At 42.3% G+C, this 25685-nt stretch overlaps 1 protein-coding gene across 2 annotated transcripts in view; it reads left to right on the top strand.

Annotated features, from left to right (window-relative positions):
- Positions 1 to 3944: 3944 nt before the first annotated feature.
- The window catches only part of LOC110509694 (microtubule-associated serine/threonine-protein kinase 3), a 181867-nt gene continuing 160126 nt past the window's right edge, over positions 3945 to 25685 (top strand). For both annotated transcript variants that reach the window (XM_021590734.2, XM_021590733.2), the window contains exon 1: positions 3945 to 4740. In XM_021590734.2, the coding sequence (XP_021446409.2) occupies positions 4489 to 4740 (252 nt within the window). In that variant the 5' untranslated portion in view covers positions 3945 to 4488. The remainder of the gene's footprint in view (positions 4741 to 25685) is intronic.

Genomic DNA, 25685 nt, shown 5'->3' with positions numbered 1-25685 from the left:
TTTTCAATTTCTCTTTTTTACTTCAGTTTATTTTATTAAATACTTTCTTAACACTTATTTCTTAAACCTGCATGGTTGGTAAAGGGCTTGTAAGTAAGCATTTCACTGTAAAGTCTACTATACCTGTGTGTATTCGGGGCATGTGACAAATAAGGTATGATTGTAATGTACTGTGTATATATAGAGCCTGTTTAGTGACAAGAGTAAGGGGTTGAATACATCTAAAAAATGGTACAATTTCCTGATCTTTCTAATATCTCTCAGAAATAGGAGCGACATTTCAGAACAAACTTCCTTCCAATTTTTTGGGAGGGACTATCTGTTGTTCCATGTAGTGAATCTGTCATTCAATGCACTTGTATAAGCTAATACTGTAGCAGTAAGGCCAAAGAAAAATGTTCATCAAATATTTTTTTTTGTATTTTATTTTTTATACTTCTAGGGGTCTTACAATTCCAAATCAAATAGCAAAATCATCCTTGGTATAACCTTCTTAAAACAATTCCATGTATACTTTACAGTATGTTGACCCAATTCTGAAGGCTTTGGAGCTGGTTGCATCCATCTTCTGTAACGATTACAAATCATTATTGCGTAAACGAGCACCGGGACATCGCATATTACTCACTTCCTCAAATGAAACAGACCCGTTTTTCAGTTGTTTATCACTATTTCAAATGATTCCGGTGCCCAATTCTCCTAACCTCTGTGTGTGTTTGTGTGGTAGTAGTTAAGAGGCTAAGAGGCATGTCATTCATTACAGTATGTGAGTCAACGTCTACAGATGATACAGTGCATTAGGGAAAGAAAACACATCAGCAAACAACAATGTGATTAAAGAGCTCAGCATTGATAGAGATATCTGATTACGAACAAGCTAAACGAAAATCACGTCCAACACAGGCCTGAGAGACTGGGGGGTTATCCCACTACTGCCTGCCACCAATGTAGTGATTCAGTAGGAATACCTGGGGTGGTGTTGGAAGTCATAACCCATTGAAAGTGCATTTTGACCCTTAACATAAAGGTGAGACGCTATGATGAAACTTGCTCTCATGTGGACTGCCACAGGAAAGGATGACCCAGAGTTGCAAAATACCATCAAGCGCTATGATGAAGCTTGGCTCTCATGAGGACCGCCACAGGAAAGGAAGACCCAGAGGTACCTCTGCTGCAGAGGATAAGTTCATTAGTGTTACCAGCCTCAGAAATTGCAGCCCAAATAAATGCTTCACAGAGTTCACGTAAGAGACACATCTCAACATCAACTGTTCAGAGGAGACTGCGTGAATCAGGCCATGGATGAATTGCTGCAAAGAAACCACTACTAAACGACAACAATAATAAGGAGAGACTTGCTTGGGCCAAGAAACATGAGCAAATGACATCAGACCGGTGGAAATCTGTCCTTTGGTCTGATGAGTCCAAATGTTTGATTTTTGTTTCCATCCGCCGTGTCTTTGTGAGATGCAGAGTAGGTGAACGGATGATCTCTGCATGTGTGGTTGCCACGTGAAGCATGGAGGAGGAGGTGCTGGTGGTGACACTGTCAGTGATATATTTAGAATTCAAGGCACACTTAACCAGCATGGCTACCACAGCATTCTGCAGCGATACCCCAATCCCATCTGGTTTGCGCTTAGTGGGACTATAATTTGTTTTTCAACAGGACAATGACCCAACACACCTCCAGGCTGTGCTATTTGACCAAGAAGGAGAGTGATGGAGTGCTGCATCAGATGACCTGACCTCCACAATCACCTAACCTCAACCCAATTGAGATGGTTTGGGATTGTAACGAGTGCGCTGAGAGTCGAGAAGAAAGTACAGGGAGTGAGTGTTTTAATAAATAAACAAAACAATAAACACGAAACACAAACAACGCATCGACATGAAACAGAGTCAAAAACACCTGAGGAAAGAACCAAGGGTAGTGATAGATATTGGGAAGATAATCCAGGAGGTGATGGAGTCCGGGTGAGTGACATAAGGCGCTGGTGTGCTTGACGATGGTGACAGGTGTGCGGGATAATCAGTAGCCTGATGACCTAGAGGGCAGAGAGGGAGTATAGGTGACAAGGATGAGTTGGACCGTAGAGCGAAGGATAAGCAGCCAACAAGTGCTCAGCATATCCTTCAAGACTGTTGGAAAATCATTCCAGGTGAAGCTGGTTGAGAGAATGCCAAGAGTGTGCAAAGCTGACAAAGCTGACAAGGCAAAGGGTGGCTACTTTGAAGAATCAAAAAATATATATTTTATAATATATATATAAAATATATTAAATATATTTTGATTTGTTCAACACTTTTTTGGTTACTACATGATCCCATATTTGTTATTTCATAGTTGTGATGTCTTCACTGTTATTCTACAATGTAGAAAATAGTAAAAATAAAGAAAAAATAAAGAAAAACCTTTGAATGAGTATGTGTGTCCAAACTTTTGACTGGTACTGTATATTCCCTGTGAAAGCAAAGAACCTATGTTATGTGGTTTGAGCAAACAACAGCTAACTAAACTTAACCCAGCCAAATCAAACTCTGAAATGACTAACTAGCTCCCTTTTCATTTGATTTAGCTGTTTTGCATTGACATTTATATCCATATTAATGCTGCATGATTTTGCCTGATCAGAAAAATGACTAGCTGACCGTTGACACTGCTAACTCTCTATAGCAAGGAGAGATCAAATTCGTATTTTGCAACATTGTTGCCGAGGTCAGAGTGGCAAACAGCAAGGTTCATAAAAACCTTTGCTGTTGCAAACTAAATGCTAGCTAGATGCAAGAGGAAATAATGTGTTTAATAAAATAATACACTCTTAGATTAACAAAGGGGTTATTTATCCATTTATTAATAAGGTAAGCAAAGTTGATTATTTAAATCAAATATATGAAGGCAGTCATATTGTAAACTATATGCTGGGTAGATAGTGTTATTAGAATATGAGCAACATTTGTAAGCTAGCTAGCTAGACAGGACTACTTTAACCACACATTTCTTTGAGTTTCTCTCGCAACCCCGTTTTCAAATCAGGCCGCGACCCCCAGTTTTGGAAATGCAGTTTTGGTGTCAAACTTCTGATGTAAACACAATAACACTAGAGCCTACTTTAACATAAGACACTGGCGACACACTGGTGCAGGGATCTTGATGGAAAAGCACCACTATGCAAAAAAGGTTCCATGCTAAAATGTGGTTGGAAATTCAGATCAAAATGATCTGGGTGTCAACAGGAGCGAAGCTCACACAATTCTCTCTCATCGTATTGAGCGTTACACACATGGTACCAATGTAATATGATGAGTGTGGATGTCAGAAGTGGTGCGTGGGTAAAAATCACTGGGGAAGCCAAGCCCCACCCCTGCAAAAAAAAGCCATATTACAACCGGTGTTGTGATGATTGCGTTGTTTGCTCTATAACCTGTTAGTTCATATGTCTTGCGACCGTGATATAGCCTGTCGGCCTAAACGCTGAGACAATAAGAAGACACAGTGGCAGAATAAATTCAACCACACCTTTGTTTTATCACAAAATCGGATAGCAACCTCTGTACGGTGAAGTCCACAAAGCATATTGCATGTAACAACAGTTACATGACCTACAGCACGGTCAAGCAAGTTAATGTTTCTGACATTTACAAACCATTAAACTATTGATTTAGAACCACAGAGAGTTACCGCAAGTCGCAAAGAAAACAGGAGCTGCCTCCACTATTCCAACGCCATTTCAACATCATCAAATCACCTCTGCTTAGTCTAATACATTGACAACTAAAAGATACCAAAAACAATGTAGTCCAATCAATGTAAGCTAAATACGATGTGGCTGTTGAGCTTGGCTAATTTTGTAAACTTTGTTTTATCAAGGGAGGCCAAATGTTCGCTGGCTTCCCTTGCTTTCAATGCTACGGGCAGCAACAATGTCATACTCGTTTGGACCAGACAGCATCAGATAGATGGCCTACACGTCCAGAGACAGAGGGGCGTTGTTTCGCTCGCTCGGGTGTTTTCTCATGTGAGCTACAGTCTGCCTCTTGAGAATTGAAGGGAAATGATGACACAGAGAGACGAAAGATTCATTATTTCGTTTTTGTAATTAGTAGTTTGTTGGGGGAAACCATGGATACACACCACTGGTGGATGTCAGTCTGTCTGTTAGAATTCATACTACAAGATTGACGGCGCACAGCGGATCTTTTGGTCGGCAGAGATATGAAATGAAACCAACTCCAGGCACTTTTTGCTACGAACAGCATTTCACGCAGCCAAAGATGAAACGGTTGTGTCCGTGTTGTAGCCTTGGAACTTCCACTGAATGGAACTTTTCAACGGTGTTCGTGCAACACGGTGCATTCAAACCGCAATATGACCTAAACGGTGTACAGGTAGACATTGCTCTGGGTTAACATTTTAACCAATAATACGCGGTGACTTATATTGATTGACCTAAACTGGCGTGATGGGTGTTAGTGGACTCTGACATTATGGAAGCGCAACACTTGGAGACTTTTGGAAGCGACAGCGGGAGCCAGTCCTCTTCAGGCTCCGAAACCTTGTCAGAGGGAGAAAGTATAGACATCTGTTTAGAAGAAGTGCACCAATATTACGAGTATTTCAACAACCAAGACACTTCAGACTTCGTCACTCTAAAAACAGAAGGGAAGGAAGAAAAGAGTGTGGCAGACGAGGCGGTGGAACCGGGGAATAAAGAACATGGGGAAGGAGGCGACAAAATGGTAATTTACCCATTAAACGTTAGTAATAATGTCTTTGGGTGGAGTGGCTTGAATGGCAGGTGTGTGTGCGCCCTCGCAAAGGTGACAACCATCATGCCTTGTTGCGTATGTGTGCGCACTGCTTGTGAGAAATAAGAAATTGTTACTTAATTTCAGCTAAAGTATTATTCAGAGTATAATATTTTAGCTGAATAAAACGTATTAGTATTAGAAATGTCCTCTGGTCTGATGAAACAAAAATAGAAATGTTTGACCCGCAAAACACCAGTCTCAATGTCAACAGGGAAGAGACGACTCCGGGATGCTGGCCTTCTAGGCAGAGTTGCAAAGAAAAAGCCATATCGCAGACTGGCAAATAAAATATTATAATGGGCAAAACATAGACACTGGACTGAGGAACTTTGCCTAGAAGTCCAGCATCCCAGAGTCGCCTCGTCACTGGCGTTGAGGCCGGTGTTTTGCGGGTAGTATTTAGTTGAGAACTTGAGGCGTCTGTCTCAAACTAGACACACTAATGTACTTGTCCTCTTGCTCAGTTGTGCACAGGGGCCTCCCCCTCCTCTTTCTATTCGGGTTAGGGCCAGTTTGCGCTGTTCTGAGAAGGGAGTAGTATACAGCTTTGTACAAGATCTTCAGTTTCTTGCCAACTTTTCACATGGAATAGCCTTCAATCAGGACAACAGTTTTCAGCTATGCTAACATAATTGCACGAGGGTTTTCTAATGCTCAATTAGCATTTTAAAATAATAAACTTGGATTAGCTAACACAATGTGCCATTGGAACACAGGAGTGATGGTTACTGAGAATGTTCCTCTGGAAGCCTATGTAGATATTCCAAAATATCAGCCGTTTCCAGCTACAATAGTCATTTACAACATTAACAGTGTCTTCACTGTATTTCTGATCAATTTGATGTTATTTAATGGAGAAAAAAAGTACATTTCTTTCAAAAACAAGGACATTTCTAAGTGACCCCGAACTTTTGAACTGTGGTGTATGTATCCAGGCTTTGTTGAGAAGACTTGTCACCACAACCTCAATTTTCTGTTATAAATGCTACAAATCCAATCTTGCTGAAACATAGCATTTGTTGATCTATCCCTCTGTACTGGTACAGATCTACTACTTTCACCACTCCTCTCAGGATCCCTCCCCCTTGAGCCATCTTCCTCTTTCTTCACTGCCTCAGCATGCGACAACTTCTGCACTACTCTAACCCTGGAAACCTTAAACTGCCACTCTCGCACTGGACATTTCTGGTCCCCAGCCCCATGGGCACCCCTACAATTAACACATACCACTACTTTCCCCAATGCTACACATTCCTTTGTCTCATGCACTTCTGCACACTTCTCACACCTAGGAACCTCCCTCCTACACATTGCTGCCACATGCCCAAACGCTTGACGCCTGTAACAATGCAATGTATTTGGCACAGAAGCTCGTACCGGAAACCTTCTATATGCGAACATCACCTTGTCGGGCAAAGACTCAATATCAAAACTCCAAAGGACAGACAACGACTCTTCTGTTTTACCACTCACGCCACTCTGTCTGCGCCGCGCCATCATACGAGCACCACAAACACCGGGTATCTTCCCCTTCAGTTGGTCAAACTTTCACATTTACCCCTACCTCAGTAATTACTCCTCAATTGCGCCCTATCCTTGAGAGCAAAACAATTCACCCCTCTTGTCCCGGTTTGTTTAACGCGGAGTGCCTGCTCCCTTTGACCAGCAGAAACGCAAACAATTATCACAAGACCACTTCTGGCTACCTTCACCGATTCCGCAGCACCCAACTCTGTTTTCACCCACCCTTATTCCACAAATGGATCAGCCAAAAGGCAAGGGTCCACTTTTTTCCATCCTGACCCTCTTTGTTAGCCTCAAGCTCCGAGAAATTCACCAAACCTACCAGCTCTGATACTTTGCCCTCATTCACTTTAATTTCTCCTCCTGTCTTCGATCTGGTGAACAGCTCACTCTGCTTACACTTTCTACCATTCTTCTTTAAAAAAAATCATCTCCCTTTTTCCCCTGACATTTTTTACTGACTCAAGCTCACCCTCTTTCTCTCTTCGACGCCATTTAACCGGCCGAAGTCTACTGCATGAAAAATGAAATGCTGCAAATTTGAATTGAACTCTGTGTTCATCAGTCCAGCTGCATCTTAGCAGTACTGTCTGTCTATACTTACCTCATGAAAGCTGCGAACTGGTGGTCCAGCCAGATATGGCTAGTTATGTATGTTTGCCATGTAATGACAGGTCCTGGAGGCTACTATGTTGGAAAGAGCCCTTGTAAATGAAACAATTATTTTTATCTGGAGACGGATGTTTTGATTCTATGAAATATCGGCGAACTTGGAAAACATTGTTGCAGTTGCTCACACACAACTCAGAGTTTTGTCCAGAGTAATAAAACGGATGATCCTGTGCCCCTCTGCAATTTACACAGCAGATTATTTCAGTGTCCTAAAACGTAGCAATACATTTCCAACATCCTGGTGGGATGATTGACAAAAAGGATGTGGTTTTACCTTTTTGAGTTGTTCCATGTCATTTCAGCAAGCCATGACACCCACATCAGATGGTTTCTGTAGTTAGAAACAGGTAACACTGGCATTCCTGAAACATTATTTTGTTGAAATTACATTTTTATCTCTGGGAAATTACGCTTATTGATTACGCCCAAAATTGTCATTTTAATGTGTAAGATTCAGATAATATTCAATAAATGTAGTACCCAACATCAGATTTTCCTACTAAGGTGTGAGACATGAGGAATCCCCCCACCAAAAAAAGACACTCATGGACCCCTCACACCCTTGCCAATCACACCGAATATCCAGTATACAGTATCAGTTCTCTGTTTTTCTGAGATTGGATTATATTTAAACAATATAATTTTTCAGGAATGCCAATCGTATCGAACGACAGAAACGATTTCAGAACTATCTGAGATGGTGGGTGTTAATCTTCTTTCTTGTACTTTTTGAGGTGGAACAACCCTTTTGGATTTCAATACCAGACTAGAACAGTTTTGTCAACTTGTGGTCCTTCCACAAGCCCAGGTCCCTGGAATGTTACTTACTCTACCACTATGCCATGTGAAAATGTCCTCCTTTTGAACACTAGAACTAAAACATTTTCCAGGTGTTTATACAGTCATGTTTTTTCATGTCTGTGGGCTGATCAGGAATTCTGTGTTCCTTCTAGATCAGAACAGCTTGTTTGCTGCTCCCTTGTGTTAGAGAAATGGGCTTATATGTTTATTCTTATTTTTACACCAATAACGTTGTGGTGGATTCTCCTTTTGTGAGTCTAATGAGCTGTGCAGGCCTACACACAAATCATCCCTCCAACACACATCTCTTCTCCAATCTATAGCACTTCCAAGTGATGGTAATTTTCAAGCAATGAATTGATAGTAGGCCATTTCCATGTAAAAGGATCCATGCAGGAGCACCAACATGTGAAATTCAATAGAGCATTTAAAATTGGGTGTCAAATGAAAGATAAGTCTATTTTGGAGAAATTAAGGCATATATATATATATATATATACAGTTGAAGTCAGATGTTTACATACACCTTAGCCAAATACATTTAAACTCAGTTTTTCACAATTCCTGACCGTTAATCCTAGTAAAAATTCCCTGTTTTAGGTCAGATAGGATCACCACTTTATTTTAAGAATGTGAAATGTCAGAATAATAGTAGTGATTTATTTCAGCTTTTGTTTTTTTTCATCACATTCCCAGTGGGTCAGAAGTTTACATACACTCAATTAGTATTTGGCAGCATTGCCTTTAAATTGTTTAACTTGGGTCAAGCGTTGTGGGTAACCTTCCACAAGCTTCCCAAAATAAGTTGGGTGAATTTTGGCCCATTCCTCCTGACAGAGCTGGTGTAACTGAGTGAAGTTTGTAAGCCTCATTGCTTGCACACGCTTTTTCAGTTCTGCCCACAAATGTTCTATAGGATTGAGGTCAGGGCTTTGTGATGGCCACTCCAATACCTTGACTTTGTTGTCCTTAAGCCATTTTGCCACAACTTTGGAAGTATGCTTGGGTCATTGTCCATTTGGAAGACCCATTTGCGACCAAGCTTTAACTGACAAATCAAATTTTATTTGTCACATACACATGGTTAGCAGATGTTAATGCGAATATAGAGAAATGCTTGTGCTTCTACTTCCAACCATGCAGTAATATCTAACAAGTAATCTAACAATTTCACAACTACCTTATACACACAAGTTTAAAGGAATGATTTAAGAATATGTACATAAAAATATATGGCTGAACGGCATAGGCAAAATGCAGTAGATCGTACAGAGTACAGTATATACATATGAGTTGAGTAATGTAGGGTATGTAAACATAAAGTGGCATGGTTTGAAGTGGCTAGTGATACATTTATTACATCCAATTTTTTATTATTGAAGTGGCTAGAGATGAGTCAGTATGTTGGCAGCAGCCACTCAATGTAAGTGATGGCTGTGTAACAGTCTGATGGCCTTGAGATAGAAGCTGTTTTTCAGTCTCTCAGTCCCAGCTTTGATGCACCTGTACTGACCTCGCCTTCTGGATGATAGCGGGGTGAACAGGCAGTGGCTCGGGTAGTTGTTGTCTTTGATCTTTTTGTCCTACCTGTGACGTCGGGTGGTGTTGGTGTCCTGGAGGGTAGGCCGTTTGCCCCTAGTGATGCGTTGTACAGACCTCACTACCCCCTGGAGAGCCTTACGGTTGTGGGCGGAGCAGTTGCCGTACCCGGCAGTGATACAGCCCGACAGGATGCTCTCGATTGTGCATCTATTACAGTTTGAGTGTTTTTGGTGACAAGCTGAATTTCTTCAGCCTCCTGAGGTTGAAGAGGCACTGCTGTGCCTTCTTCACCACTCTGTCTGTGTGGGTGGACCATTTCCGTGTACGCCGAGGAACTTAAAACTTTCCACCTTCTCCACTGCTGTCTTGTAGATGTGGGTAGAGGGCTGCTCCCTCTGCTGTTTCCTGAAGTCCACGATCATCTCCTTTGTTTTGTTGACATTGAGTGTGAGGTTATTTACCTGACACCACACTCCGATGGCCCTCCCCCCCTCCCAGTTGGCCGTCTCGTCGTTGTTGGCAATCAAACCTACCATTGTAGTGTCGTCTGTAAACCTGATGATTTGAGTTGGAGGTGTGCATGGCCACGCAGTCATGGGTGAACAGGGAATACAGGAGAGGGCTGAGAACGCACCCTTGTGGAGCCCCAGTGTTGCAGATCAGTGGGGTGGATATGTTGTTTCTACCCTCACCACCTGGGGGTGGCCCGTCAGGAAGTCCAGGACCCAGTTACACAGCGGGGTCGAGACCCAGGGTCTCGAGCTTAATGACGAGTTTGGAGGGTACTATGGTGTTAAATGCTGAGCTATAGTTGATGAACAGCATTCTTACATAGGTATTATGTGTTGTCTGTGGACCTATTGGGGCGGTAAGCAAATTGGAGTGGGTCTAGGGTGTCAGGTATGGTGAAGGTGATATGGTCCTTGACTAGTCTCTCAAAGCACTTCATGATGACGAAAGTGAGTGCTACGTCGTTTAGCTCAGTTAGCTTTCTTGGGAACAGGAACAATGATGGCCCTCTTGAAGCATGTGGTAACAGCAGACTGGACATAATCAATCATCAGCCAGCTGGTCTGTGCATGCTCTAAGGACGCGGCTAGGGAAGCCGTCTGGGACGGCAGCCTTGCGAGGGTTAGCATGTTTAAATGTTTTACTCATGTTGGCAGCAGTGAAGGAGAGCCCACAGGTTTTGGTAGCTGGCCATGTCGGTGGCACGGTATTGTCCTCAAAGCAAGCAAAGAAGTTTAGTTTGTCTGGGAGCAAGACATCGTGGTCCGCGACGGGGCTGGTTTTCTTTTTGTAGTCCGTGATTGACTGTAGACCCTGCCCACATACCTCTCGTGTCTAAGCCGTTGAATTGCGACTCTACTTTGTCTCTACGCTTAGCTTGTTTGATTGCATTGCGGAGGGAATACCTACACTGTTTGTATTCGGTCATGTTTCCGGTCGCCTTGCCCTGATTAAAAGCAGTGGTTTGCGCTTTCAGTTCTGCACGAATGCTGCCATTAATCCACGGTTTCTGGTTGGGGAAGGTTTTAATTGTCGCTGTGGGTACAACATCACCGATGCACTTGCTAATAAACTCGCTCACCGAATCAGCGTATTCTTCAATGTTATTGTCCGACGCTTTGCGGAACATATCCCAGTCCACGTGATCGAAGCAATCTTGAAGAGTGAAATCCGAGTGGTCGAACCAGCATTGAACAGACCTGAGCACGGGCGTTTCCTGTTTTAGTTTCTGTTTATCGGCTGGGAGCAACAAAATGGAGTCGTGGTCAGATTTTCCGAAAGTCTCATGGAACGTAGGCTTACATTGAACACCTCACATTGGCTGCTACTGTAGGCTGAATGATAGAACAGCTATTTCTATGTTAAAAATGTTATTGGATACATTTTATCCATTATTTTTGATGGTAGGCCACTGGTAGCACTACCTTAGGATCAAATAGCCACAGTAGCCTACTTGGCCACTGTTACAACTCTAACTTTAATGCTCACTGGAAGTTGCACAGAATTTTCACAACGTTCAAGTTTGCGCTCAGCCGACCTAAAATTAGTTCAGTGATGAACAAAAACTATTTTGAGGGAACATTGTCGTGATGAGATCCTCAGGCCCATTGTCGTGCCATTCATCCGGCGCCATCACCTCCATGTTTCAGCATGATATTGCACAGCCCCATGTCGCAAGGATCTGTACACAATTTCTGGAAGCTGAACATGTCCCAGTTCTTCCATGGCCTGAGTACTCACCAGACATGTCACCCTTTGAGCAGTTTGGAATGCTCTGGATCGACATGTACGACAGTGTGTTCCAGTTCTCGCCTATGGGGTGGCAGGTAGCCTAGTGGTTAGGGCCATTAACCTGAAAGGTTGCTAGATCTAATCCTGGAGCTGACAAGGTAAAAATCTGGTTCATCCCCTGAACAAGGCAGTTAACCCACTGTTCCTAGGCCGTCATTGTAAATGTGTTCTTAATTGACTTGCCTAGTTAAATAATATCCAGCAACTTGCACTGCCATTAAAGAGGATTGGGTTCACATACAACAGGCCACGATCAACAGCTTGATCAACTCTGCGAAGAAGATGTCGCGCTGCATGAGGCAAATGGTGGTCACACCAGATACTGACTGGTTTTCTGATTCACGCCCCTACTCTTAAAAATATTTTTTTATTTAAAGGTATCTGTGATTAACAGATACATATCTGTATTCCCAGTCCTGTGAAATCCCTTAGGCCCTGGAGACCTATATGTAACTCAGTAAAATCTTTGAAATTGTTGCATGTTGCGTTTTATTTTTTGTCCAGTGCATTATCAGAGAGCGTTGGACCATAGAATGCTCTGAAAAATTCAAATCACATTAGGTAAGACTACGTGATGAAATATAGTACAGTAATACAGTGTTATTGTGTCTCTATGGGTAAGACACGTTGGAGCAGTCGACTCTGGATTGCAAGTGGTTAGTGGTGTTTCTAAAGTCCTTGTTTTGTGTGGGCTGTGGGCTCTACCGTCTACTACAGTATAACACAGCAGTGGAATTTTAATCTGCTGCTGGAGTCTACCTGGATTTCGGTGCTTTTGAAGGATTAATGCCTTGTTATGTAACCACAGCTTGTTATTCACCTTCTATATGGGACTATGGAAAATATCTGCTCTAATTTTTTCACCCTGGCTGGGTAAAGAGAATATCAGCTTTTGAAAAAATCTGTTCTCTTTCTCTTCATCATGCAGGGGGTGGCGTTGGATGGAAGAATATGATGTATAAAAACAAGATTGTAATGCCAAGATGACTTGTTTTCACCACATCCTATGGTTTCATTAACAGTCCATAATTGTAAATTATCACAACGGACGTATTGTTTCATACCAAAGAAAGTTAATGATGCTCCTGGGGCAAAATATTGGGAAAACAAGGAGGAGGAGTCCGCAAACTTTCATGTTGAATGCCAATTTATCTCAGTTTCTACCGATCTGCGTGCCAGTTATGGTTTTCATATGCACATTTTCGTGGATCAGTTTAATTTAGAATCACGTCTTTGTATCTCAATCATTGTCAAGTGGTTAATCAAAATTCTATCCACATCTAAATAAAAATACAAACCTAAAAGGTTACTTCTATTGCCATTTCCAACTGTAAAAATAGCCTACCTTAAGCCAACAAATAAAAACATTGCAGCCTGCAGGTAGAAAATATCCTGATTTTTAAAAATGTATATCCTATCAATCACATTGGCTACGCATGGCCTGTCTGTAATGAACTTGAAACATTGTATCAGCTATTAACTTGGGTCTGGCCTGAAGCACTTTGCAACTTTGTATAAAATATTCTGGGCCCTCAGAGTTTTCTACCCAGTGACCTCGGGACAGACACAGCTGTAGGCTATTTGTGCAAGGGATAACAAGTAATCAGGTAATCCTATTTTATGACGTTTCCACTGGATCAGAGCTTGACATTTTCCCTTTCACGCTGAGTGGTTATCGAAAAGGAGAGGGCTGGAAAGATTTTTCAAATGCATTGAGGAATTGTCATTTCAATGGATGTAAAAACAGTCTTTGTTTGCTTGCTGATTTGAGGTGAAAACATTTATTTTGAGAGGCCCAACAGCTCATTAGTGGTGGTGCATTAAGCCAATCAGAAATACAACACTGGACAAAAATATGAATGCAACGTGTGTTGGTCCCATGTTTCATGAGCTGAAATAAAATGTTCCATGTGCACAGAAAGCGTATTTCTCTAAAATGTTGAGCACAAATTTGTTTACATCCCTATTAGTGAGCATTTCTACTTTGCCAAGATAATCTATCCACCTGACACGTGTGACGTATCAAGAAGCTGATTAAACAGCATGATCATTATGCAGGTGCTTCTTGTGCTGGGGACAATAAAAGGCCACACTAAAATGTGCAGTTGTCGTCACACAACAATACCACAGATGTCTCAAGTTTTGAGTGAAGATGCAATTGGTATGCTGACTGCAGGAACGTCCACCAGAGCTGTTGGCAGATAATTTAATGTTAATTTCTCTATCGTAAGCCGCCTCACCTTGTTTTAGAGAATTTGGCAGTACGTCCAACCTGCCTCACTTTCCAAATGCATGCATATATATATATATATATACATATATACATATATACAGTGCCTTGCGAAAGTATTCGGCCCCCTTGAACTTTGCGACCTTTTGCCACATTTCAGGCTTCAAACATAAAGATATAAAACTGTATTTTTTTGTGAAGAATCAACAACAAGTCGGACATAATCATGAAGTGGAACGACATTTATTGGATATTTCAAACTTTTTTAACAAATCAAAAACTGAAAAATTGGGCGTGCAAAATGATTCAGCCCCTTTACTTTCAGTGCAGCAAACTCTCTCCAGAAGTTCAGTGAGGATCGCTGAATGATCCAATGTTGACCTAAATGACTAATGATGATAAATACAATCCACCTGTGTGTAATCAAGTCTCCGTATAAATGCACCTGCACTGTGATAGTCTCAGAGGTCCGTTAAAAGCGCAGAGAGCATCATGAAGAACAAGGAACACACCAGGCAGGTCCGAGATACTGTTGTGAAGAAGTTTAAAGCCGGATTTGGATACAAAAAGATTTCCCAAGTTTTAAACATCCCAAGGAGCACTGTGCAAGCGATAATATTGAAATGGAAGGAGTATCAGACCACTGCAAATCTACCAAGACCTGGCCGTCCCTCTAAACTTTCAGCTCATACAAGGAGAAGACTGATCAGAGATGCAGCCAAGAGGCCCATGATCACTCTGGATGAACTGCAGAGATCTACAGCTGAGGTGGGAGACTCTGTCCATAGGACAACAATCAGTCGTATATTGCACAAATCTGGCCTTTATGGAAGAGTGGCAAGAAAGCCATTTCTTAAAGATATCCATAAAAAGTGTTTAAAGTTTGCCACAAGCCACCTGGGAGACACACCAAACATGTGGAAGAAGGTGCTCTGGTCAGATGAAACCAAAATGGAACTTTTTGGCAACAATGCAAAACGCTATGTTTGGCGTAAAAGCAACACAGCGCATCACCCTGAACACACCTTTCCCACTGTCAAACATGGTGGTGGCAGCATCATGGTTTGGGCCTGCTTTTCTTCAGCAGGGACAGGGAAGATGGTTACAATTGATGGGAAGATGGATGGAGCCAAATACAGGACCATTCTGGAAGAAAACCTGATGGAGTCTGCAAAAGACCTGAGACTGGGACGGAGATTTGTCTTCCAACAAGACAATGATCCAAAACATAAAGCAAAATCTACAATGGAATGGTTCAAAAATAAACATATCCAGGTGTTAGAATGGCCAAGTCAAAGTCCAGACCTGAATCCAATCGAGAATCTGTGGAAAGAACTGAAAACTGCTGTTCACAAATACTCTCCATCCAACCTCACTGAGCTTGAGCTGTTTTGCAAGGAGGAATGGGAAAAAATGTCAGTCTCTCTATGTGCAAAACTGATAGAGACATACCCCAAGCGACTTACAGCTGTAATCGCAGCAAAAGGTGGCGCTACAAAGTATTAACTTAAGGGGGCTGAATAATTTTGCACGCCCAATTTTTCAGTTTTTGATTTGTTAAAAAAGTTTGAAATATCCAATAAATGTCGTTCCACTTCATGATTGTGTCCCACTTGTTGTTGATTTTTCACAAAAAAATACAGTTTTATATCTTTATGTTTGAAGCCTGAAATGTGGCAAAAGGTCGCAAAGTTCAAGGGGGCCGAATACTTTCGCAAGGAACTGTAACTAATGACTGTCTCATGTCCAGACTTAAACTGTTAAACATTTTGGCATCAGAAAGTATTTGTAGATATTTTTGTTATTGAATAGAATGTTTCTATAGAATTATTTAAAGTATATAGAATTAATATAGAAATGCTGACTGTGTACAGCGTTGTATGGAAGTTGTTTATTTGTCATGACCCCTAGTGGCCCATTGTGGGTGTGTTTTTATAGTTGTATTATGGGAAGACGGGGTCAGTTGAAATCTACATGGAACAGATGATGGGTGCCTGTATAGAAGACGCCGTTTTAAGATACAGTTTTCAACCATTTACTATCATTGTTTTATATAGTTTTACTGTGGATTAAACCTCTGGATTGACCTAAGAATGTGTTCTTAACTGATTTGCCTAGTTAAATAAAGATTAAATACAGGTGTAAAAAAAAACAATTTCCGATTTATGAAAACTTGAAATCAGCCCTTATTAATCGTCCATTCCGATTAATCGGTCAACCTCTAGTACCCATCACTCCTGTGTTTCAATGGCACGTTGTGTTAGCTAATCCAAGTTTATTATTTTAAAAGGTTAATTGATCATTAGAAAAGCCTTTTGCAATTATGTTAGCACAGCTGAAAACTGTTGTCATGGTTAAAGAAGCAATACAACTTTAGACTAGTTGAGTATCTGGAGCATCAGCATTTGTGGGTTCAATTACAGGCTCAAAATGGCCAGAAACAAAGCCCTTTCTTCTGAAACTTGTCAGTCTTGTTCTGAGAAATGAAGGATATTCCTTGTGAGAAATTGCCAAGAAACTGAAGATCTCGTACAACGCTGTGTACTATTCCCTTCACAGAACAGCACCAACTGTCTCATACCAGAATAGAAAGAGGAGTGGGAGGCCCCTGTGCACAACTGAGCCAGAGGACAAGTACATTAGTGTCTAGTTTGAGAAACAGACCAAGTCCTCAACTGGCAACTTCATTAAATAGTACCCGCAAAACACCAGTCTCAACGTCAACAGTGAAGCGGCGACTCTGGGATGCTGGCCTTCTAGGCACAGTTCCTCTGTCCAGTGTGTGTTATTTTGCCCATCTTAATTTTGTCTTTTTATTGGCCAGTCTGCCTTAATGTTTGTTTATATTTGTCTCTCCACTTTGCTTGTAAGTGGACCATCTATCAGATGGTGCTTATTTCTTCAGCAACCCACCAATATGCTATATCATCTGAGAGGTAGTCGACTGAATGTGTCATGGGCAAATGCACGGAAACAGAGTCTCCAGATATTTCACTTATAATCTATGCGAATCAAAAAAATAATATGTTTTTTATTTATGAAATGTAAAAAAATAAAAATTATATTTACCCCTTTTTCTCACCAATGTCATATCCAATCGTCCCATCGCTGCAACTCCCGGACGGACTCAGAAGAGGCGACGGTCGAGAGCCGTGCGTACTCCGAAACACTACTGCGCCAAGCTGCACTGCTTCTCGACACGATGCCCACTTAACGCCGTACACCTGGTGACCGTGTCAGCATGCATTGCGCCTAGTCTGCCACAGTAGTCGCTAGAGTGCAATGGGACAGGACAACCTGGACAACCTGGACAGCCAAACCCTCCCCTAGACGACGCTGGGCCAATTGTGCGCCTCCTCGTGGGTCTCCTGGTCACGCCCGGCTGCGATACAGCCTGGGATCGAACCAGGATCTTAGACCGCTGCCCATTTGATTTCAAAATTTAACAAACCATGCAGCTCTATGCACAAGGACTACTTTTTTACTGATTTACTGATGCAAAGTTGGTTGGACGGGACTAAATATGAACCAAATCATTAATGTCTGTTTCACAAGTTTGGAAATCAAAGTACAGCACAGCAGAGTTCTGTACATTATAGTGTACTCAACTCTAGTGTGTGCTACTGTGAACTGTACTCTACCTTTCTTTACTGTACTGTCCAAGCTTGTGAACCCAACTGTGGTTTGTGACTACTATGATTCTCTACTTTCCTTTCTTTAACCCCCCTTGCAAACCCTGACTGCGAGCCAGGCCAAATGGAGTGCGGTAGAGATGGTTGTCATTCTGGAAGGTTCTCCCGTCTCCACAGAGGAGCTCTGTCAGAATTACCATTGGGTTCTTGGTCACTTCCCTGGCCAAGGCTCTTCCTAGAGCGGCCAGGAATCATCTAGTTCGCTAATGAGATTGTGCAGGGATCCTGATTGCGGATTTAAGAGAACTAGAGTCATCGGCATATGTTGACACTTGTTTTTAAGCCCTGGATTTCTAACCCCATGATATTATTGATGGATTGGATTTTAATAGCGAACATTTCGATTTGCATAAATAGATAAGGAGACATTGGACAACCTTGTTTACCTCCTTGTGACATTATTTACTATTTTACAGTGGTGTAAGGACCTTAACCTCTAGCGTCGAGCAATTCCGTATCCGGGAGCGTAATCATAGCCTCAAGCTCATTACCATAACGCAAAGTTTCCTAATCATGAAAACAACACTGTCATCTCAGATTTTCAAAATATGCTTTTCAACCAAAGCTACACAAGCATTTGTGTAAGAGTATTGATAGCCTAGCATAGCATTAAGCCTAGCATTCAGCAGGCAACATTTTCACAAAAACAAGAAAAGCATTCAAATAAAATCTTTACCTTTGAAGAACTTCGGATGTTTTCAATGACGAGACTCTTAGTTAGATAGCAAATGTTCATTTTTTCCAAAAATATTATTTGTGTAGACGAAATAGCTCCGTTTTGTTCATCACGTTTGGCTAAGAAAAACACCGGAAAATGCAGTCACTTACAACGCCAAACTTTTTTCAAAATTAGCTCCATAATATCGACAGAAACATGGCAAACGTTGTTTAGAATCAATCCTCAAGGTGTTTTTCACATATCTATTCGATAATCTATCAGTGGTGGCAGTTGCCTTCTCATCAGAAGAAAACGGAAAAATACTGCAGCTGGAGATTACGCAATAATTGCGACGGAGGACACCAAGCGACCACCTGGTAGATGTAGTCTCTTATGGTCAATCTTCCAATGATATGCCTAAAAATACGCCACAATGCTGCAGACACCTTGGGGAAAACATGGAAAACGTAAGCTGACTCCTAGCACCTTCACAGCCATATAAGGAGTCATTGAAATTAGGCGGTTTCAAAAAATGCGGCACTTCCTGATTGGATTTTTATCTGGGTTTTTTCTGTAACATCAGTTCTGTGGCACTCACAGACAATATCTTTGCAGTTTTGGAAACGTCAGTGTTTTCTTTCCAAAGCTGTCAATTATATGCATAGTCGAGCATCTTTTCGTGACAAAATATCTTGTTTAAAACGGGAACGTTTTTCATCCAAAAATTAAAATAGCGCCCCCTATATCCAAGAAGTTAAGTAAAAATACTTGAAAGTACTACTTATGCCGTTTTTTGGAGTATCTGTACTTTAATTTACTATTTTATATTTTTGACAACTTTTACTTTTTCTCTACTACATTCCTAAAGAAAATGTACTTTTTACTCCATGCATTTCCTCAGACACCCAAAGTACTCGTTACATTTTGAACGTACTTATCAAGAGAACATCCCTGGTCATTTGCTGCCTCTGATCTGACGGACTCTCTAAACACAAATGCTTAGTTTGTAAATTGTGTGTGAGTATTGGCGTGTGCCCCTGACTATCCGTAAATGTAAACTAACAAAAAAAACATTTGTTCTGTCTGGTTTAAGTATGAAGATTTTGAAATGATTTACACTTAAGTCTATTTTAGCAATTAGATTTACAACACAATACATTTGAACTTTTACTCAAGTAGTATTTTACTGGTTGACTATTACTTGAGTCATTTAAAGGTATCTTTACTTTTACTCAAGTATGACAATTGGGTACTTTTCCCGCTACTGCTATTTTACATCTGGGGTTACCATATATAACTTAAACCCATTGTACAAGAGATTCACCAAAATGAACAGAGTCCAGAATGTATATATACATTCTCGTTGTACTTTATCAAATGCCTTTTCCAAATCTGCTATGAAGACCAGGCCTGGTTTCATATAGTTCTATTGTTTCACGCAATTGTGTTATATCATCTCCAGTGTATCGTCCATGTGAAAAACCTGTAATCAGGATGAACTTTTAATGGCTGCACTGGCAGTATTGAGTAGCTTGGATGAAAGGTGCCCATATCAAACGGCCTGCACCTCAGTCATAGTTGCTAATATTTGCATATTATTATTATTAGTATTGGATAGAAAACACTCTGAAGTTTCTACAACTGTTTGATTTATGTCTGTGAGTATTGAGATGTTGCTTCAATATACAGTGGGGCAAAAAAGTATTTAGTCAGCCACTAATTGTGCAAGTTCTCCCACATAAAAAGATGAGAGGCCTGTAATTTTAATCATAGGTAGACATCAACTATGACAGACAAAATGAGAAAAAAAAATCCAGAAAATCACATTGTAGGATTTTTTAATGAATTTATTTGCAAATCATGGTGGAAAATAAGTATTTATAATTAGGAGCTCCCTTCCTCTGCTCAAAATAAGGCACCTGCACAGCCGTTGTACACAACTCTGCTGAAGAATGACAAGACAACTAGACACAATCAAGATTACCCTATACTATTTGTAACGGTTTTCTTGATGAGAAGGAGAGTCGGACCAAAATGCGGCGTGTCTATTGCAATCCATGTTTAATGAAGTAACACACTAAACACAAACACTACCAAAACAATAAACTTAACGAAAACCGAAACAGCCTATACTTGTGTAACCTAACACAGAACAATGACATCAGGACACTAAGGACAATCACCCACGACAAACACAAAGAATATGGCTGCCTAAATATGGTTCCCAATCAGAGACAACGATAAACACCTGCCTCTGATTGAGAACCACTTCAGACAGCCATAGACTTAGCTAGAACACCCCACTAGCTACAATCCCCATACATACACACCACATACAAAAACCCATGCCACACCCTGGCCTGACCAAATAAATAAAGATAAACACAAAATACTTTGACCAGGGTGTGACAGAACCCCCCCCCCTAAGGTGCGGACTCCCGAACGCACCTCAAAACAATAGGGAGGGTCCGGGTGGGCGTCTGTCCATGGTGGCGGCTCCGGCGCGGGACGTGGACCCCACTCAATCAATGTCTTAGTCCCTTCTCCTCGCGTCCCTGGATAGTCCACCCTCGCCGCCGACCATGACCTAGTAGTCCTCACCCAGAACCCCACTGGACTGAGGAGCAGATCGGGACTGAGGGGCAGCTCGGGACTGAGGCAGCTCGGAACTGAGGGGAAGCTCAGGAGTGAGAGGAAGCTCAGGAGTGAGAGGAAGCTCAGGAGTGAGAGGAAGCTCAGGCAGGTTGATGAATCTACCAGAACCTGGCCGACTGGCAGATCTGGAAGAGTCTGGCCGACTGGCAGATCTGGAAGAGTCTGGCCGACTGGCAGATCTGGAAGAGTCTGGCCGACTGGCAGATCTGGAAGAGTCTGGCCGACTGGCAGATCTGGAAGAGTCTGGTCGACTGGCAGATCTGGAAGAGTCTGGTCGACTGGCAGATCTGGAAGAGTCTGGTCGACTGGCAGATCTGGAAGAGTCTGGTCGACTGGCAGATCTGGGAGAGTCTGGTCGACTGGCAGATCTGGGAGAGTCTGGTCGACTGGCAGATCTGGGAGAGTCTGGTCGACTGGCAGCTCTGGCTGCTCCATGCTGACTGGCTGCTCCATGATGACTGGCAGCTCTGGCTGCTCCATGCTGACTGGCTGCTCCATGCTGACTGGCAGCTCTGGCTGCTCCATGCTGACTGGCTGCTCCATGCTGACTGGCAGCTCTGGCTGCTCCATGCTGACTGGCTGCTCTGGCTGCTCCATGCTGACTGGCTGCTCCATGCTGACTGGCTGCTCCATGCTGACTGGCGGCCCTGGCTGCTCCATGCTGACTGGCGGCCCTGGCTGCTCCATGCTGACTGGCGGCCCTGGCTGCTCCATGCTGACTGGCGGCCCTGGCTGCTCCATGCTAACTGGCAGCTCTGGCGGCTCCTTGCAGACTGGCAGCTCTGGCGGCTCCTTGCAGACAGGCAGCTTTGGCGGCATCCTGCAGACAGGCAGCTCTGGCGGCTCCTTGCAGACTGGCAGCTCCTTGCAGACTGGCAGCTCTATGCAGACTGGCAGCTCCTTGCAGACTGGCAGCTCCTTGCAGACTGGCAGCTCTATGCTAACTGGCAGCTCTATGCTAACTGGCAGCTCTATGCTAACTGGCAGCTCTATGCTAACTGGCAGCTCTATGCTAACTGGCAGTTCTGAACAGGCGGGAGACTCCGGCAGCGCTGTAGAGAAGGAAGGCTCTAACAGCGCTAAACAGGCGGGAGACTCCGACAGCGCTGGAGAGGAGGAGGGCTCCGACAGCGCTGGACAGGCGAGGCGCACTGTAGGCCTGATGCGTGGTGCTGGCACTGGTGGTACTGGGCCGAGGACACGCACAGGAAGCCTGGTGCGGGGAGCTGCTACCGGAGGGCTGGGGTGTGGAGGTGGCACAGGATGGGTTAGACCGTGAAGGCGTACTGGAGATCTTGAGAGCGGTGCTGGCACAGGACGTGCAAGGCTAGGGAGGTGCACAGGAGGCCTGGTACGTGAGACTGGCACCATCTTCACCAGCCGACTAACACGCACCTCAGGACGAGTATGGAGCGCTGACCCAGGTGCCATCAAATCCCCGACACGCTCCGTCGGGCGAATTCCATGTTTAAAACACCAACACAGCAACTCCCTCATTTCTCTCTCCTCCAATTTCCCCATTAACTCCTTCACAGTCTCTGTTTCGCTCACCTCCAACACCGGCTCTGGTTCTGGTCTCCTCCTTGGCTCCTCACGATAAACAGGGAGAGTTGGCTCAGGTCTGGCTCCTGACTCTGCCACACTCTCCCTGAGCCCCCCCCCAAGAAATTTTTGGGGCTGACTATGGGGCCTCCGTCCGCGCCGCCTTGCTTGCTTCGCAAACTCCATTCTCCTATATCCTTCCGCGCACTGCTCCATCGAATCCCAGGCGGGCTCCGGCACTCTCCCTGGGTCGACCGCCCACCTGTCTATCTCCTCCCAAGAAGTATAGTCCATACTGTACTCCACTTTGGGCTGTTCCTGCCTGTTGACACGCTGCTTGGTCCCTTTGTGGTGGGTGATTCTGTAACGGTTTTCTTGATGAGAAGGAGAGTCGGACCAAAATGCGGCGTGTCTATTGCAATCCATGTTTAATGAAGTAACACACTAAACACAAACACTACCAAAACAATAAACTTAACGAAAACCGAAACAGCCTATACTTGTGTAACCTAACACAGAACAATGACATCAGGACACTAAGGACAATCACCCACGACAAACACAAAGAATAGGGCTGCCTAAATATGGTTCCCAATCAGAGACAACGATAAACACCTGCCTCTGATTGAGAACCACTTCAGACAGCCATAGACTTAGCTAGAACACCCCACTAGCTACAATCCCCATACATACACACCACATACAAAAACCCATGCCACACCCTGGCCTGACCAAATAAATAAAGATAAACACAAAATACTTTGACCAGGGTGTGACACTATTACACACTACAACCAAACAAAGGTATGTCAGTGTCTCTAGCAAGTGAAAGTTACGAAAATTGTGTCAACTGTTCGGTATGGGATAACTAAATTAACCTCTGGGAAAATGCCAGGGGAAATGCAGAACGCCAAATTCAAATAAATTACTATAAAAATCTAACTTTCATTAAATCACACATGCAAGATGGCAAATTAAAGCTACACTTGTTGTGAATATAGCCAACATGTCAGATTTCAAAAAGGCTTTTCGGTGAAAGCAAACAATGCTATTATCTGAGGAGAGACCTCCGTAAACAAATAGAAACCATATTTCAACCCTGCAGGCACGACACAAAATGCAGAAATAAAGATATAATTCATGCCTTACCTTTTTCTTTTGTTGGCACTCCAATATGTCCCATAAACATCACAAATGGTCCTTTTGTTCGATTAATTCTGTCCAAAATATATCCAAAATTTTAATTTATTTGGCGCGTTTGATCCAGAAAAACACTGGTTCCAACTTGCTCAACGTGACTACAAAATATCTCAAAAGTTACCGGTAAACTTTGCCAAAACATTTCAAACTACTTTTGTAATACAACTTTAGGTATTTTTTTACGTGAATAATCGATAACATTGAAGACTGGATGATCTGTGTTCAATACAGGAAGAAAATAAACTGAAGCATGCTTTCTGGTCACGCGCCTCTATCTAACAGTACACTTCAAGTGACCCTCGTTCAAGATGGCCGTACTTCTTCATTACACAAAGAATAACCTCAACCAATTTCTAAAGACTGTTGACATCCAGTGGAAGCGATAGGAACTGCAAGAAGGTCCCTTAGAAATCTGGATTCCCAATGAAAACCCATTGAAAAGATTGACCTCAAAACAAAAACAAAATCTGAATGGTTTGTCCTCTGGGTTTTGCCTGCTAAATAAGTTCTGTTATACTCAGACATGATTCAAACAGTTTTAGACACTTCAGAGTGTTTTCTATCCCAATCTACTAATACTATGCATATCTTATCTTCTGGGGATGAGTAGCAGGCAGTTGAATTTGGGCATGCATTTAATCCGGACGTGAAAATACTGCCCCCTGTCACAAAAAAGTTAAATCCAACTGATGACATTGCTTGAAGTAACGCACACAAGCACGAGCTGGCAAAAATGTACTATTTTTTTACTGATATCATATAGACACTTATATTCATTACTATGCCATTATTTCTTTTGTGCTGAGTTTCACTATCAAGGCCACTTGGCGATTCTAGTGTTGTTACTGATGTTTTCATAATTTGACAGCGTGTCATCTGACCATGCTTCTTGGTGTTTTTTTGTTGTTGTTATAAACCTAAGCTGTTACCATCTTCCAACGCATATGCTTTGTTTCATAGTCGTAACATATAAACAAATTAAAATGCAATTGTGTTATTTGAAATAAAATACAAATCATATTCCGTTACCCAAAGCCTTGTGAAATATATTAAAAACACTGTTAGAATGTTGCATTCAGAATTACTGCTCATTAGGATTGACCTCATTCCATCAGTAGAGGATGCCTGGTTATTCTGTTTAAGATAGGGGGCGTTTGGATGAATAGCGTGCCCAGAGTAAACTGCCTGCTACTCAGTCCCAGTTGCTAATATATGCGTATTATTAGTAGATTTGGATAGGAAACACACAAGTTTCTAAAACTTGAATGATGTCTGTGAGTATAACAGAACTCATATGGCAGGCGAAAACCTGAGAAAAATCCAACCAAGAAGTGGGAAATCTGAGATTTGTAGTTCTTCAACGCTTGGCCTATTGAAAACCAGGTCTATGGGGTCAAATTGCACTTCCTAAGGCTTCCACTAGATGTCAACAGTCTTTAGAACCTTGTTTGATGCTTCTACTGTAAAGGAGGGGCTCATAAGGGCTCTTTGAGTCAGTGGTCTGGCAGAGTGCCATAAACTCGTTTACGTGAGAGTTAGCTCGTGTTCCATTGCATTTCTGAAGACAAAGGATTTCTCCGGTTGGAACATTATGTTAAAAACATCCTAAAGATGTATAGAATCAATAATTTGACATGTTTCTTCGGACTGTAACGGAACTTTTGGACTTTTCGTTTGCTCGTGCGTCATGAACTTGGATTACTGGGCTGAATGCGCTAACAACAAGGAGGAATTTGGACATAAATTATTAACTTTATCAAACAAATCAAACATTTTATTGTGGAATTGGGATTCCTGGGAGTGCATTCTGATGATCATCAAAGGTAAGTGAATATTTATAATGCTATTTCTGACTTCTGTTGACTCAAACATGGCGGATATCTGTTTGTCTTGTTTTGTCGAATGAGCGCTGTACTCAGATTATTGCACGGTTTTCTTTTTCCGTTAAGTTTTTTAAAAATATGACACAGCGGAAGTCTATCTTTAATTCTGTGAATAACACTTGTATCTTTTTATTAATGTTTATTATGAGTATTTCTGTAAATTGATGTGGCTC

Source organism: Oncorhynchus mykiss, chromosome Y (assembly GCF_013265735.2).
Source record: "Oncorhynchus mykiss isolate Arlee chromosome Y, USDA_OmykA_1.1, whole genome shotgun sequence".
In the NCBI taxonomy this organism is placed as follows: Eukaryota; Metazoa; Chordata; class Actinopteri; order Salmoniformes; family Salmonidae; genus Oncorhynchus; species Oncorhynchus mykiss.
Note: the sequence above shows the minus strand (reverse complement) of the source record. Positions and strands in the feature narration are given on the sequence as shown.